This window comes from Clavelina lepadiformis, chromosome 1, assembly GCF_947623445.1.
Source record: "Clavelina lepadiformis chromosome 1, kaClaLepa1.1, whole genome shotgun sequence".
Taxonomy (NCBI): domain Eukaryota; kingdom Metazoa; phylum Chordata; class Ascidiacea; order Aplousobranchia; family Clavelinidae; genus Clavelina; species Clavelina lepadiformis.
This window is the reverse complement of record NC_135240.1, coordinates 11,519,776-11,533,869: the sequence shown is the minus strand read 5'-3', so window position 1 is coordinate 11,533,869 and position 14,094 is coordinate 11,519,776. Positions and strand designations below refer to the sequence as shown.

At 37.6% G+C, this 14,094-nt stretch overlaps 2 protein-coding genes across 8 annotated transcripts in view; one reads left to right on the top strand and one right to left on the bottom strand.

Moving 5' to 3' along the window:
* Positions 1-6,600: 6,600 nt before the first annotated feature.
* Positions 6,601-8,299, top strand: LOC143452838 (anaphase-promoting complex subunit 10-like). Its single transcript, XM_076953971.1, has 5 exons — positions 6,601-6,877; positions 7,022-7,112; positions 7,219-7,339; positions 7,449-7,553; positions 7,741-8,299. Exons 1-5 carry the CDS (start codon positions 6,733-6,735, stop codon positions 7,888-7,890), a joined length of 612 nt encoding a protein of 203 aa, XP_076810086.1. The 5' UTR covers positions 6,601-6,732; the 3' UTR covers positions 7,891-8,299.
* A 2,483-nt stretch (positions 8,300-10,782) lies between these two features.
* Positions 10,783-14,094, bottom strand: part of LOC143444177 (teneurin-3-like) — a 47,924-nt gene continuing 44,612 nt past the window's right edge. For all 7 annotated transcript variants that reach the window (XM_076943313.1, XM_076943312.1, XM_076943318.1 and 4 more), the window contains 7 exons: positions 13,671-13,916; positions 13,360-13,492; positions 13,131-13,263; positions 12,904-13,048; positions 12,339-12,774; positions 12,095-12,212; positions 10,783-11,993 (listed from right to left, as the gene is read on the bottom strand). In XM_076943313.1, the coding sequence (XP_076799428.1) occupies positions 11,332-11,993; positions 12,095-12,212; positions 12,339-12,774; positions 12,904-13,048; positions 13,131-13,263; positions 13,360-13,492; positions 13,671-13,916 (1,873 nt within the window). In that variant the 3' untranslated portion in view covers positions 10,783-11,331. The remainder of the gene's footprint in view (positions 11,994-12,094; positions 12,213-12,338; positions 12,775-12,903; positions 13,049-13,130; positions 13,264-13,359; positions 13,493-13,670; positions 13,917-14,094) is intronic.

The window sequence follows — 14,094 nt, the reverse complement described above, 5'->3', positions numbered from 1 at the left end:
ATATTTCCGATGTCTATGGTGCGAGTGCGTCAGGTTTTTTCTTTCGTTGTACTATGATTTCTATGAATATTGCAGAGCTATGTCTACTGTCTAGTTTCAATGCGTTGTTGATGAAGGTAACTGCTGGATCAGTTGAAAATTGATTAGCCCAGAGTCCCTAGAGGCCTAGACCTATGCAATGCACGCCCTAGGGTCGTTACGCCGAACATCTACGGCATTTTATAAAGTTTAGTGGCCGTGCTAGGTTAGTTGTTAACTTTTTATCGGCAACTTAACTCCGTCACTAGTCACTACCTAGGTACGAGCAGTATTTCGATGAACGTTTCACTTTTTAAGCCTTGTAGATTTGATTATAATGTATTGCAGGCCTGTTGTTTAGTTTTCGCCGTTGACTGTGAGGAGCGAAAAGTATGGTGCTAACGTGGGTATGCAAAGGTCAAATAAGAAGTACGCTCAAATACAATCAACAAACGGGAAAAAGCGGCAAGCCTTGACCTTGACCTTGAGGGCTAAAAACTTGCAATATGTCAATTATAATGGTTCTAGGCCTACAACGATGGATGTTTGGCACGGCCAACAAACCTAGACTGCCAGAATGCGTTTATATTAAAATGAAACTGAAGTAAACCCCGATCTGTATTTCATGGCAGGATTTGCCGAGATCTTGGATGTGCAGACCGGTAACTCAAGTGTGCAACGGCAAGCCAAGTGTGCAGCTATTCAATCTCTTTTCAGTTCAAATCCACGCTAATAGACTACTTGTAATTGTAACTATAAATTTATCTGACCTGACATAGGCTAGCATCTTATCAAAAAATCCTGTGGGGCTCGATAAGTTTTCATGATTCTCATCGAAATTTGGAATCAGGGTTGAACCAAAAATGTGGGTGCTATTGTCAAATAGCGCCCTGCTACTACTTGTTGACTCAGTAACAGACAGGCTGCTGTTTGTGACGTGATCAGTGGCAGGTTAGTTTTTGACAAAGTGAGCGAGTATGTGGCTTTTCTGTGGCCAGGTTGAGGACATGCTGATAGTCATTGATATTATTCGTTCGAGGGCGCTCTCAGTTGCACAGAAACATGCAAACAAATGACACTTAAAACAGCACATACATCAGACCCCTACTGACAGACTGGAAAGTTTGCTTGTTAAAGCAACAAACCCATATCTGATGACAGCTTGTAGATTTTTTGTGAAGATTGTTCGAAAAAAGCCAAAAGTCACAGTCCGGCTCTGTATTTATAAGCAAAAGATATGTGTTTTTATCAGCATATTGCAGTATGGTTTAGGCTTAAAAGCATACTGGCCTAACAACCTTAATCTTTAAATAACACATTTTAACTAAAAATCGAGATTGTAAATGTTGAACACCGTTTGCATTGCCTTTATCAGGTTTCAATCATAAATTTGTTTCGATTTTCAAGTTAGCCTTTGAGACATATAGCTTAGTGCAGACATGTGCAACTATTTTCTGAAGGGTCATAGGCCTATGCTGTTATATATATGTTATGTCCAAATGTACTGCATTAATTTTTATTCGTTGAAAAGGAAAAATTTGAAAAATGAAAGTTACATAATAATCAATGTAGGAATTCACTTACACCCATTCCTCGAAAATACACTAGCACAACTGTTTTTAGTGGATGACCTTGGGCATCCTGGCTCTGTAAAAATATCGAAAAAGTTGGATGCCAAACTCTGACAAACTAAGCTTAATCTGTCAACAGACACCATCAACCATGCAGTTTTTTTATGTCTAAAACTTCATGAAAGCTTTGCTTTTTTCTCCCCAATGGTCTTGTCACATTTGCCAGAGTCATTTCCTACAAATACATCCCTGAATACAATCTTTTTCTGGTGTGCACATAACATAATTTGGCACAAATTACACCTTAAGTCGCCGTATATGCTTGAAAAAGGGTGTAATTTGTTTGTTTATGTTATTAGAAAGTGATATTACTAAAAATGCATTTGATCGAAAAATCTCACATGAGGCTCCCTTAAATTTTCTATGCCTTAGACTATTATTTTATGAAATCTTAACAAAATCACATTTCTTTAACTCTTGCAATTGAATGTTTAAGTAAAGACTGCATTTTTGGTAGGATTTGAAGCACTGTATAATAAGAACTAGCCAACATAATTTTTTTATCGCCTAAAAAAATTCATATGCAACCCACTTTCAAGAGCGAAATCTTCACAGTGTAATGCCCAAAACATTGCAATTTAAAAAAGAATCAAAGTGGGTTAACAGTTTCCATTGTTATGTACAGGCGATGGCAAAAATCTTGTCACCCAAAAATATGGCACTGGGAACTCGAAAAGGGTCTATTATTTCACCTAGAACTGAAAGTTTATTTTTTAAGTCATTTGAATTTTTATATATGTAAGTACTCTTATTACGAAACTCTCTTTTATACAGATTTAGCAGTGACTACTGAAAAATTTCCTGTATTTTAAAATTAATTCACTTTCATATAACTCTGTATGAATTTTTATGATAACTCTGCCATGTTTTGCAGAACATGATGTTTCTTGGACAATGTTAAATAAGTTAGCTTTTCATGTGGCAAGGCTTACAGACCTTGCGGGAGTTTTTCTCCCAACAAGACTTCTAAGCACGTCAAACAATGCTCTCAATTGTCCCATGTCACTGAAAAACTTATGGTTAGCTGCATCATGTTCCCCTGTCAATTCAAGACTAAGTATTCGATTTATGTCAGCATCTCCATCGACTAAAGCTGAAATAAGCTGTAAAATAACTGCACTGGATATCAAAAGAGATTTACTAAAGCATGAATTTGTGAAGTTAGACAATATAAAAGAAGCTTTAAATTTGTACTCGGTACAAGACCACCTGGAGAATAATGAACTTGGTTTGTTCTTGCTTTCTCTTTGCAATAGAGATTGCATTGGGGGTTCTCCATCTGTGAGAATCACTTTAGCAGAAAAAATTTTTAATGCAAGTAATCATAAAACAGTGGAGTTGTACAATTCTTTATTGCAAGTCTATGTCAAAAATCACCATGCTGTTACCAAAGAAAAGGTTCTGAAAGATATGAAAAACTTGAACATAAAACCAGATCAGATCACTTATTCCAGTTTAATAGCATTGTGCTGTATTTGTGGTGATTTAGAAGGCGCAAATGAGGTGAACAAAATGATGAATCAGTTAGAAATTGAAATCCCTTTTGAAGTTTATGGTTACTTGTCCTATGGACTATGCATTGCTGGAAAACATGCGGATGCCATGTACATCATTGACTCGCTTATTAAAAAAGATATAAATATGTCTTGGAAAGAAGCTACTTGGTTGTGTAAGGGCCTTGCAAGAACTAATCACACTGATCTTCTACATGATTCAATGAAGGAGTTCTCATCAGTGATTCAAAGCAAACTCTCCATTACGCAGCTGCTAGATATTGCTGAGGAATTGTTCCAAATTGGAAATGTTAATGAATGCGAAAATATCGTCCAATACATCAAAGACTTATCTGAAAAAGATATAGTCTATTCCATAGAACGAATGAAACAATTTAATGCTTCATCTTTCCTAGTTAAGCTTGTTTTGAAAACAGAAGATAGCTGTTCGCAAAATTTGACAATATTTGCAGGTTTATTAGATAATGCTATAACCAACCAGGATAATATAAAAAAATTATGGCAAGTAACACAGGATTTGAAACAATGCTTTCCCCACTTCCAGCACATTGAACACTATGTTTTGAACAGCTTACGGAAAACTAATTCAAGGAATTGGAAGCCATTTTTTGATAAATATCTTGAAAACGGTTATGTTTTGATGCCTCACCTTTCATTTACCAACCACAATGTCACTCAGTATAAAAATACAGTTAATTTTAAGCCTTATCGATTTCGGCAGTGGAATAAGATGCAAAATTTCAATGAAACTGATAATGTCGGCCAATCCCAATATGTTTCTGAATTGGATGTGAATTCAACTTCAGAAGAACTAGTCGCTCACATGGAAAACTGTTCCGATGGAGAACTGGCTAAGTATTTGCAAGATACTATGCTGCAAGTTGTACAGCTTTCATCTTCATTTCCAATAGATATTTATGTGTCAGCCTTAACTACACTAATGAATAATAAAGGTCGTGAGAATGACATGCTTTCCCCTATTATATTCAGGTCGTTAATATCAGTTTTTGAAAAGTGTTTTGAGGAAGATAATCTAGAAAAACCGTGTGAAATGTTAGAAATGCTGATTGAGGAAGATTTTCATATACTTCCTTCGACAATCAAAACAATTTATAGGGACGTTGAACCTGAAGTTCAGTGTCTTGTAAATATGAAGTTTTCTTCAAGAGATGAACCATTCAAACAAAGTTTTTTCAAAAACAAATGTCGTTACTTGCTTGCAGTTTATCATGTTAGAAAACAAGATATCGAAAAAATAAAGGATGATATAAAAGATTTGACTGAATTACACAAAGGTGGGGCCAAGGTTTTTTTGTCAAGTTTTTTGCTGGATGTTCTGTATCATCTGTCACCCGACCAATGTGAAGTAGTTTTGAAAGAAATTAAGAACTTACTACATGAGTTGCCTCAAAGTTTTTTAACTGTTTTGTTTTATTACTACGTCAAAACAAATAATGTGGAAGAGGCTAGGTTTTTAATGAACAATTTTCAAATTATTCGTGATTTAAACATCATATCATTTCCAGTTTCTGTCATAAAGTGTTGTAATCCAGACATGCTGCAGTTTTTAACTGAGTCCCACCATTTTACCGATGACCTTGGCAAAGCAATTTGGAGTGTATATTGTTCTCTGCTCAAGGCTGGTCAGTTTGACCATGTAGCAGAAATTTTACCCAAAATTAAAAATATGAAGTTGTCCCCTGACCATTTTCAAGCTCTGGTTAACAGCCTTGGAACGAAAGGAGACTTGTCGGAGAAGTATGAATATATTTTAGATCACTGCAATCATTTACAGAAACCTAGTGGAGCGGTTATGAAAAAGGGAGTTATAAAATATTTTATAAAAACTGGTAACTTGGAGAAGGCTGTTGATCTTATTGAGCAACTACCAGAGGAGCAAAGAAAGTTCAATGGACTTTTATTTTCTGCTTACATTGCCCAGAACTTAATTCCTCCGTCTCCCACTGTGAAAATGTCCAAAGATATACGTAACTTGATTGAACTTATTTACCGAGAGGAAAATACAAACAAAAAGTGGAGCAGAGATGTTGTGTCTGAAATGAAGAAGTTGGTACAAAAAGGAAAACGGATTGAATTCAACTGGTTGTGTGCTTTTTTCTCACGCTTACCATTGCAAGAGTACGAGCCCACAAAGCGTGCTCTCGAAAATATCATGGTTGGCTTCAAGCCAGAGCGCCAGAGTGCAATTCTTATCGATAGAATTTTGCATTTTATTCAGAAAAATCTTTTGCTAGAAGGGTTTACATTTGCAAAGGCTCATCTTGATGATATAAACAGTGAAAACGAATTTGTGTGGAAGTTTGTCATAACAGCCTTAAGTCATGCAGCAATGAAAATGCAAAAAAACGACTTGTTTGTTCAATTGTACAATTTTGCACCTAATAGTGAAATGAGATGTATTGTAAAAAGTTATATTAATTTACATCTTATTATGGTGAGAAACAACTTTGATTTCCCAAAAACATCACTTCCAGAAATTAACAACTTAGTTCGTGTTTTAATCAGCACTGAGGACCTTGACACGTTTGACAAAATATGCCATATTTTCTTAACGAAAAAGAGCAGGCAAAGGAACTCGGTGATCAATTTTCTAACTGCTGTTGTTGCTAATGACTCTCTACCAGGGACAGTTGACGACCTTTTTACCAAATTTGATCCCAGCTCCATTACAATGACATCCGTGGCGTCAAAGAGTTATTCTTTGGCAAGTAACTACAATGATTTGATAACAACTGACACTACATTAAGAAGACAAAAGAGTTACGATATTGATTGGAATATGCACCTTAATAAATGTCTTTATAGGCAGTTCATTCATCTTTTGGGATCGAATGACTTGAGTTTTTCCATTTTAAGTTATTTGATTGACTGTTATCACTTAATACCATGCTGTTTTAACAGTCGTAGTGTGACTAACATTTATTTAAACATTTATTTATTCTTGATGTTTGATGATACTAAAAACGGTCAAATGTCATTGTGGAAAACCATGAAAAGAAGTCAACAATCCAAAGTGACTTTACTGAAAGGCCCTCATGTAGAAAATATAGTAAAATTTGCTCAGTAAACCAAAGGAAGTTGGCTTCAACTGAATATACCTCACATCCAAAATGCTTTATAAATAAAATTGGTCCTCAATTTTTCTATAATACTTTGTATTTGATTGTTTCATTTTGGAAAAATAGTTAGTGCAACTTTATCGATCTATAATGAGTGTGCTTACGTTCTACTATTCCCACTTCCATGTAATTACCATGTGATTTTGGCTGGTTATTTCAAAGATGTGTTTATCTGTTTGTATTTTTTAAGGACACAAAGTTTTGGCCATGCTTTTTTTGTAAGCAATGTTCCTTCAATTCTTCTATATTTACGTGTCAGTTTGTCCTGTTTCTTTTAACAGTTCAACTTGGTTCATCATTTCAGAAAAACATTGCAAATTGGGAAACTTGAAATAAAACAATTAGCATTTATCTCGGAGAACGTGACACATTGTGTTTAATGTAGTTGAAATAGAATCTTGATGTGTATGGCGGGAACAACTGGTCAAGATGTCTGACGATGGAGAAAGTGATGGAATTGATGCAACTAACTATCGCTACGTCATCAAAAGTGACTTAAAGGAATTAATGGAAACCCAGTGCCTCAAAGAAATAGGGTCCCAAGCCATTTGGTCAGTTTCATCATGCAAGCAAGGTAAAACAGTAGTTAAAATGATGTGATGTATAGAAGTAGCATACAATAATGCTATACAACGTTTTAAATATGAAGAATGATCCGTGCAAGTTTTTTTATAAAAAGATTTAGTATGCATCATTTTCAGCTAATTGCTGCTTACAGGATATGGAGTTAATTTACTCAGAGACAACAACCTGGAAACGTACTGGCAATCTGATGGAATTCAACCGCATATGGTTAATGTACAGTTCAGGTATCTTGTGTTAATGTACAGATTTACAAGTGATTTAAACTAGTGCTGTATCTAAAAATATGTTATGTGGTAAGGACAAAGTTTAGCAAATTGTTGTTGTTTGAAGGCAAAAGACCAGCATACACAGTATTGGTGTGTACACCGATTACAAAGCTGATGAAAGTTATACACCTAGTCGACTGTCAGTTCTAATTGGGAATGACTTCAATGATCTTCATGAAATAGAGGTACAACTTTTGCAACATGTGTTTACAACTAAAAATTTCAACTGGTTCTGTCAAGTTTTGCATTTCAATCTTAGTCACTGAAACTCTGGAACTTAATTTTTGTCTGTAGCAAATTGAAATAAATGAACCCACTGGCTGGGTCTGGATTAAGTTGCACGATCACGCCAGAGGAAAATCGGTTCGTACATTCATGGCTCAAATATCGGTGCAACAGGTAATTGTTTTATAAATACTGCTATTAACAGTTTTTGGAAAGATTTTTTAAATTCAATTTGCAGCTATGCATACGCCATGGCATAACAAAACGCCCTCTTAGTTGTTCTCTTAGTCATTTTAGGCCTCTTAGTTCTCTTAATCCTCTAGCGGTATTTAGAGATTTTCTAACAATAACTTTCCATTAGAACCATCAAAATGGACGAGATACCCACATGCGCCAGATCAAAGTGTTTGCTTCAACTAAGGAGAGCGCATCGCTCGATCATGTCCTCTCCGGTACCCGACTGCCTTGTTTTACGTCCGTGGATTGCTCTCAGTACAGCACTATTCGATAAGAATATGAAACGCTGCAGTTTGAATTCCATACTACTGCACATGTTGAGGAAATGTTCTTCACTGATGATCCAAATAAAAATGAAAGGGGTCAAACATTGCGTTACTGGCGTCCACGTTTAATCCAATGCATAAGCAATATTGTAGGTGCTTGTCGTGTTCCCGTTATCAGTTATTCTTGTGATAAAAACAATTGTTTCTAATGGCTATCAACTTTGTGTTGGTTGCATCGCGTGTAGTACACTATTTTTCCGTATACTTAGTGTAACGAATGTTAGAATAGATTTTTTGATCTCAGGCAATTGGAAACTGTTTAATGTAATAAGATGTACAAAAGTGTGTAATGTTTCCTATCATATATTTGATTGCGGTGCCCGTCGTCGAATGTAAAGTACAATGAGCCGTGGCAAAGTGGACAAGTCCATCTAGCCGCTAGCGAGTGAAGGAACGGCGAGCCAACATAGCTACAGTACACTTCATACCATGGAAACAATCTCTGGCGACGTCACGAGGGACTCGGCCCAAAGGACATACCTTTGTTTAAGAAACAAAACTTATATTATATACTAAGTTCTTTTGTCTTCCAGCATTCATAACTCTCTTTTTATCCATACTGGTGCGAAAGCTCGTTGGCACAATGTTAATATATAAGCAAATGAAGTGCTCAATCCTCCGTTTAAGAATAATGGAAATGATGGCGGTGTAAGTATTAGAACTTGGTCAAGTGAAGGCAAAATCATTTAAACATACTTTTGATGATGCATGAAGTTGGTGGAACATTCTTAAGATTAGGGAACGGGAGAGTAATCGAGCACTGCATGCTTTATCACGCAGAGCCAGTGAGATCAATTGTCACTTTTCGGGTTAATTTGCATAACATAATGGCAAACTAGATCAAAGACGCACAAGTTCAGAAATAACATCTTTGCTTGATTAAGCCTACCCTATTTTGCCTCTGGGTAGGCGATACCCTGCAATCTTTTGTCATTTCCTGTCACGTTTGCAGTCGAGTCATAGGAGCTTCACTATGTCTAGCGGAAAAATACGCCTAGCCCTACATGATGAATTGTGCATAAGCCTATAGGTTGATCAGCAATGAACTTGAAGGAGGTCGTCATCATGTAAGCCATATGTTGTTCAAGAAAGGAAGTATTAAACCAAGTTGGCTTGAGCATAGATCTAACGATCAGAACGAATAAAAAGTGAAAGTTACCTTTCGGTATTGAGTACCTTCACTGGGTTTCAAAACCTAACTGAAGGAAATCAAATACACCACCAAAACTTTTACTACCAAAATTGCGTCAAACAGGTAAAGGGGGGACTAATGCAGGAAAAAGAGACAAACCGATTTTATAGGTCAAAGCACAAAGTAGCATAATATTTTCAGTTTGCGCATGGTATAAGCTTTCCCTGATATTACTTTAAATTAGTGGCCACTGCGTCCTTGCATCTATCCTTTTAAACTTGATAAACCGGAAGCTATTTATCAATTTATAGACTAAAGTCTTGGACTTTTTTCGCCAAGCCTATTTATGAACAAAGTAGCTTATTCATATAGGATTATAAGCTAAATTACTGTAACCTCGGTAGGTTTGCTTTTCCCATAATGGTTTCAAAAATCGCTGCTGTGATGAAGAAGAAAAGTAAGCTATGCCGGAAAAATCAGCTTAAACAAAACTGCACGTTTCTACCTTCAGTTGTACTGCTTTCATCAAGTTTAAACATTTTGCGAATATTATCCAGATGACAGCCTATATATATTTGAATGTTTCATTTTTTCACAATTTTGGAATTTAAAAAAGCTTGGGGTCTCCAACCTTTTCGGCCAAAGGGCCACATGCGATTTACGATTGATTGCGCGGGCCACTTGAGTGTTTACTGCTAGTTCCTAATTAAAACCCTCACACAAAAATTCTAACCTTTGTAAGAAATAAACTGTGATGCACTAAAATTAAATTGAACAGTTGTGCATCCCTGCACTAGAGACTATAGTATATTATCTATTTAGTGCTCTCTTATCTATTATTATCTCTACTATCTATTGCTCGACTGTATAGAGCATAGGTGTCAAACTCCCGGCCCGCGGGCCACATCCGGCCCACTTTACAATAAAATTTGGCCCGCAATGTTATTTTATACATTGAACTATTTCCGGCCCGCGAGATTATTTTACAGTATAAGTTACTTTATTCAAGCAAGAAACAATTAAGATTTTAACAAATCTCACAATACAGCATCACAGCAGTTGCCCCATCATACGATAGGCCTAGAATAAATCGATTTATTCTAACACTAGTAATCTGGGCTGCTTTTTTCATTATTGTTTGTTAATTTTTTAATGCTTTTGCAAGGAGAGGAATTAAACATAAGGATGTGAGAGAAGAATAATCAAAAATAGCCCAGTCAAAAACATCAAAAATTTGGTGTTGTTTCGCTGCCTGTTCCAATTCATGTACTCGTGTCACGAAACGTTTAATCAAGTTTTGTCCTTCCGGCCCGCGGCGTTAAATAAGTTTTCAGTTTTGGCCCTTGGTGCGATTGAGTTTGACACCCCTGGTATAGAGCAATAGACAAAGAAAGTCAACAATAAATGCCAATTTCTCGAAATGTAAGTTCGCCATAAATTACAAAGGCGATTCAGTTGATAATATAAGTCAATTCGAAAAATACCGCGCGGGCCACGGGTTGGACACCCCTGCCCTAGGCGTTATTTTGGGCACAATGAAAGAATCTAAACTTACTTGACATCCTACTATATAGGCTATGGTATATTCTATAGGACTTGTCCGTTATAACACATAAATCGTCGTTTAACACCATATTAGTTATCAGGCAGTGGTATGTTCTTGTGGAGCATTTCTAACTTACAGTAAATTCGAAAAAATGAAAGAGAATAATCGGAACTATTTATTGGCTTTTATAGTAATCACTCAGTGACGCAAGTTGGGCGAAATTGAAAAAAATCTCGAAAACGATTATCTCAGCATCAAGCGAGGTTTCGAAGAGCAAAATTAATAGCTTGGCAAAGAACAAGGAATATCTGAAACGGTGCTGCGCCTAACATCACACAGCAAAGAAACACACTGCAGATGCTTCAGCGCATAACGAAATATGCAAAGCGAATACAACGGCCAGCAACTTGTGAAGGTTGGCCGCTGAAAATTCAAACTAAGATAACGCACAGCAAGAAATCACAGTGGCAAGAAGAAAATATATGATAAGCAATATTATATTAGAAGCAAGAAATTTGAAATAACAAAGAAATGAAAAACGAGCATTCAGCAACAACACGAAAGTACGAAGTGAAAATGCATATTCTTGGGAAGAAATCGCCAACCCCGCAGTTGCCTTCTGAAAACTCACAGTGGAAGGCTGAAATCGATGGACCTGTTAATTTCCTTCATTTTCTAGGCACTGTTTTATATAGAAGAGGTGGCATTACATTAAAACACCTTTCTAACAAATTTTAAGTTGCGGCCGGAGTCGGCGAGTTCGGGATAAATTTCTGGATCCCAAGATAATCGCACTTCGTATGAAGACAAATAACCACGTGATAGTAATTGTTGTTTTTCTCTGGCGCTCCATCGAGTCCTTAACCCTTTCCGTATTTTATCCTTCTCCCTTGACCACGCTTCCTTCTCCGCTCGCAAGCGAGCGTCCGCCAAAATCCGCTCTCGTTCGTGCGCTGACGTGGGATAAGTCCTATCCTGTAAGGTTTCACCATCGTTCACATATATGATGTTTATGATTGCGTAGCCGGACTCGGCGCGTATCTGATTTTCATGCAGAGATACGGCGATGGCCGGATGGCCCTGGTCGTCATAACTGCTTTGTAAGAGCTTTTCCTGCCCTACATTTAGACGCAAGGTCTTGCTGTCCCGCTCCAACATGCTGGCCGGTTTCGTGAGATAAAGGGCGGCTTTTCCTTCTAGAGACAAGCTCATAGCAGCCGAAGGTGAATCGGTATTTCTGCCTACAACCACGTCAGCCCCGTTGATGATGCTGCTCAGACGCTTAACGTCATTTGTCGCTGAATCTACCACTTGCGTTGATACAGCTCCACGCTCCACCACAACCACGAGCCCTTGAGCGAAAAGAGATCCACCTGGCACCAACACAACAAATTAAGTTTACCGCTCCTTGTATACACATGTATACACGTTAAAGGAAATACAGTATGTCTTCACTGACCAAAACTTTAATTACCTGGTACCGGTTTTTCATTTGCATATATTCCAGGCACCAAAACTGAAGGTGTTGTGGTTTGTAAGTTCATATAAGATGATAAGTGATGAGATAGTTGACATTCTGCGCTAGACTTATCCTGAAATAAGTTAGAGAACATTTAAAAAATTAAACGTAAGAAAAAGGGGAAACTTATGCGATGCAATGCAATTTGATAAAAAAACACAGAAGTATGAATAAAATACTTTATTTCGTTTTCTCTCACCTTCTGCCTTGATGCAATCTGAGGATCCGGGGCTACGTTCTGCAGTTCAAACCCAAGCGCATCCAGCCAGCTTGTAATGTCAGTCATGTGGTTGTACTTCGGTAGGGGGTTGACAGGGTCCGCAACTTGGTACATTTTCAGTGGAGCCGTCCTTGTTCCAAGCTTGCTTAGCGATACTATTCCTGACGATGTAAACTGACCAATCAAAGCGTCGTATTCCACCCCTTCATGAAGTTTTCCAGAACTTTCCTCGGTAGTCGGACGAGGTCCGAGCGGTTTTGCTGAGATAATTCTCGGGTTGTTCATTAATTCCAACATTGAGCGATCGTTATAGTGGACAAGGCCCGTGGACACGTCGTAAATACCGCCGCGAAACCCGATATAGACGTGAATGCCTGGAGCAGAGTCGTGAAGAACTTCACCAAACGGAGTGTACCTGTGAAGCAAACTTGTTAAACACAATACTCTATCCAGTGTTTAAGATGATTAATTATAGACGCAACGATAAGAGTGTTTAGACCACATACAATTTTACATTGTGTCCATTTCAAAGTTTAAAACTTACTCTATTTTCTTTGCTAAATACCCTGCGATGTCCATAACGGCGAGTGGAGTTCCCACGTGATCGCACACGACTGACCACGAGTGACCATCGCGTTCCATAGCAAATAAGTGACCTTCAACGTCATATCTCAGCATTGTCACCATACCTATGACCAATTTTGTTGGTGAGCATTTCCAGATACCAACTTAGCGTTCAGTAACGAAGGGATGTTTGTATGATTGTCTTACCTGACGTAGAGTTATAAACATGCGTTAAAACCGTTGGTTTCGTGACGTCAGCGTAGAGATATCTGAGGACCTGCTTGCGGCGAACATCCACCCGCATGGCTAGGCGACCGAAGCCGTCGTAGCCGTACTTTATCTACACAAGGGCGATAAATACGTGAAAATGAGTGTTCCTTTGAGTGCAACCTTCAGCAACCAGGAAATCCAGACAAACTACTTCGTCCTGTCTCACCTCGTACGAGTTATCGAGTCTATATGCCTTGACCAAATGACCCATTGAATCGTATTCGAAGACTTCATTTCCTCGTTGACGCAGAAAACCGTCTGTATCGAAGACATATTGGATGTCGCCGAAAGAAGTCAATCTAAATAGAAAAAAATATTGTTATACAAAGGATCCAAACATAAAAATAATTAAGTAAACATTAAGCTCAATAACAAAACATCGAGATTAAAACTCAGCGAAAACCACAGTAGAAATATTTGCAGGTAGATTACTCTATACAAAAATAAATTGTCAAATTCCACTCTGATGACATATACCTGCCCTCGGAGTCGTATCGTAATTCTTTCTGCGTGCCCTGGTTATCTACTGACAGCAGTTTTCCGTCCATGTCGTAACTGTATAACCATTTTGTAGCGTCGTTGACTGACACCCGTTTTAGGGCGCCCCTGCTGTTGTAAGTGTAATCCAACTTGGTAGCATTTGCGTACATTCCTATCGTCAATTTCAGAGTGGAAACCCGTCCGCCGACGTCATATTTTACTTCCATGTTGAAAGATATAGAGCTTCGCAACAAAACACACTATTGTTAATTTTCTGATCAAGTCCAACGCACCCATATTGGGATAACGAAAACTTATTTGTTTTATTATGGGATGCGTTTTATTGGTACTGTGAAGAGTAAGTAAACAATGCATCTGCACTTTTCTACAAAATAATACGCCCGATACTATAATATATTTT

What these genes read in the sequence shown, in the direction of transcription:
- LOC143452838 (XM_076953971.1), top strand. Translation starts at nt 6,733, where the DNA reads ATGTCTGACGATGGAGAAAGTGATGGAATTGATGCAACTAACTATCGC. An exon ending in ATGATCTTCATGAAATAGAG is followed by an intron (nt 7,340 to 7,448) that starts GTACAACTTTTG and finishes TTTTGTCTGTAG; the next exon opens with CAAATTGAAATAAATGAACC. An exon ending in CTCAAATATCGGTGCAACAG is followed by an intron (nt 7,554 to 7,740) that starts GTAATTGTTTTA and finishes ACTTTCCATTAG; the next exon opens with AACCATCAAAATGGACGAGA.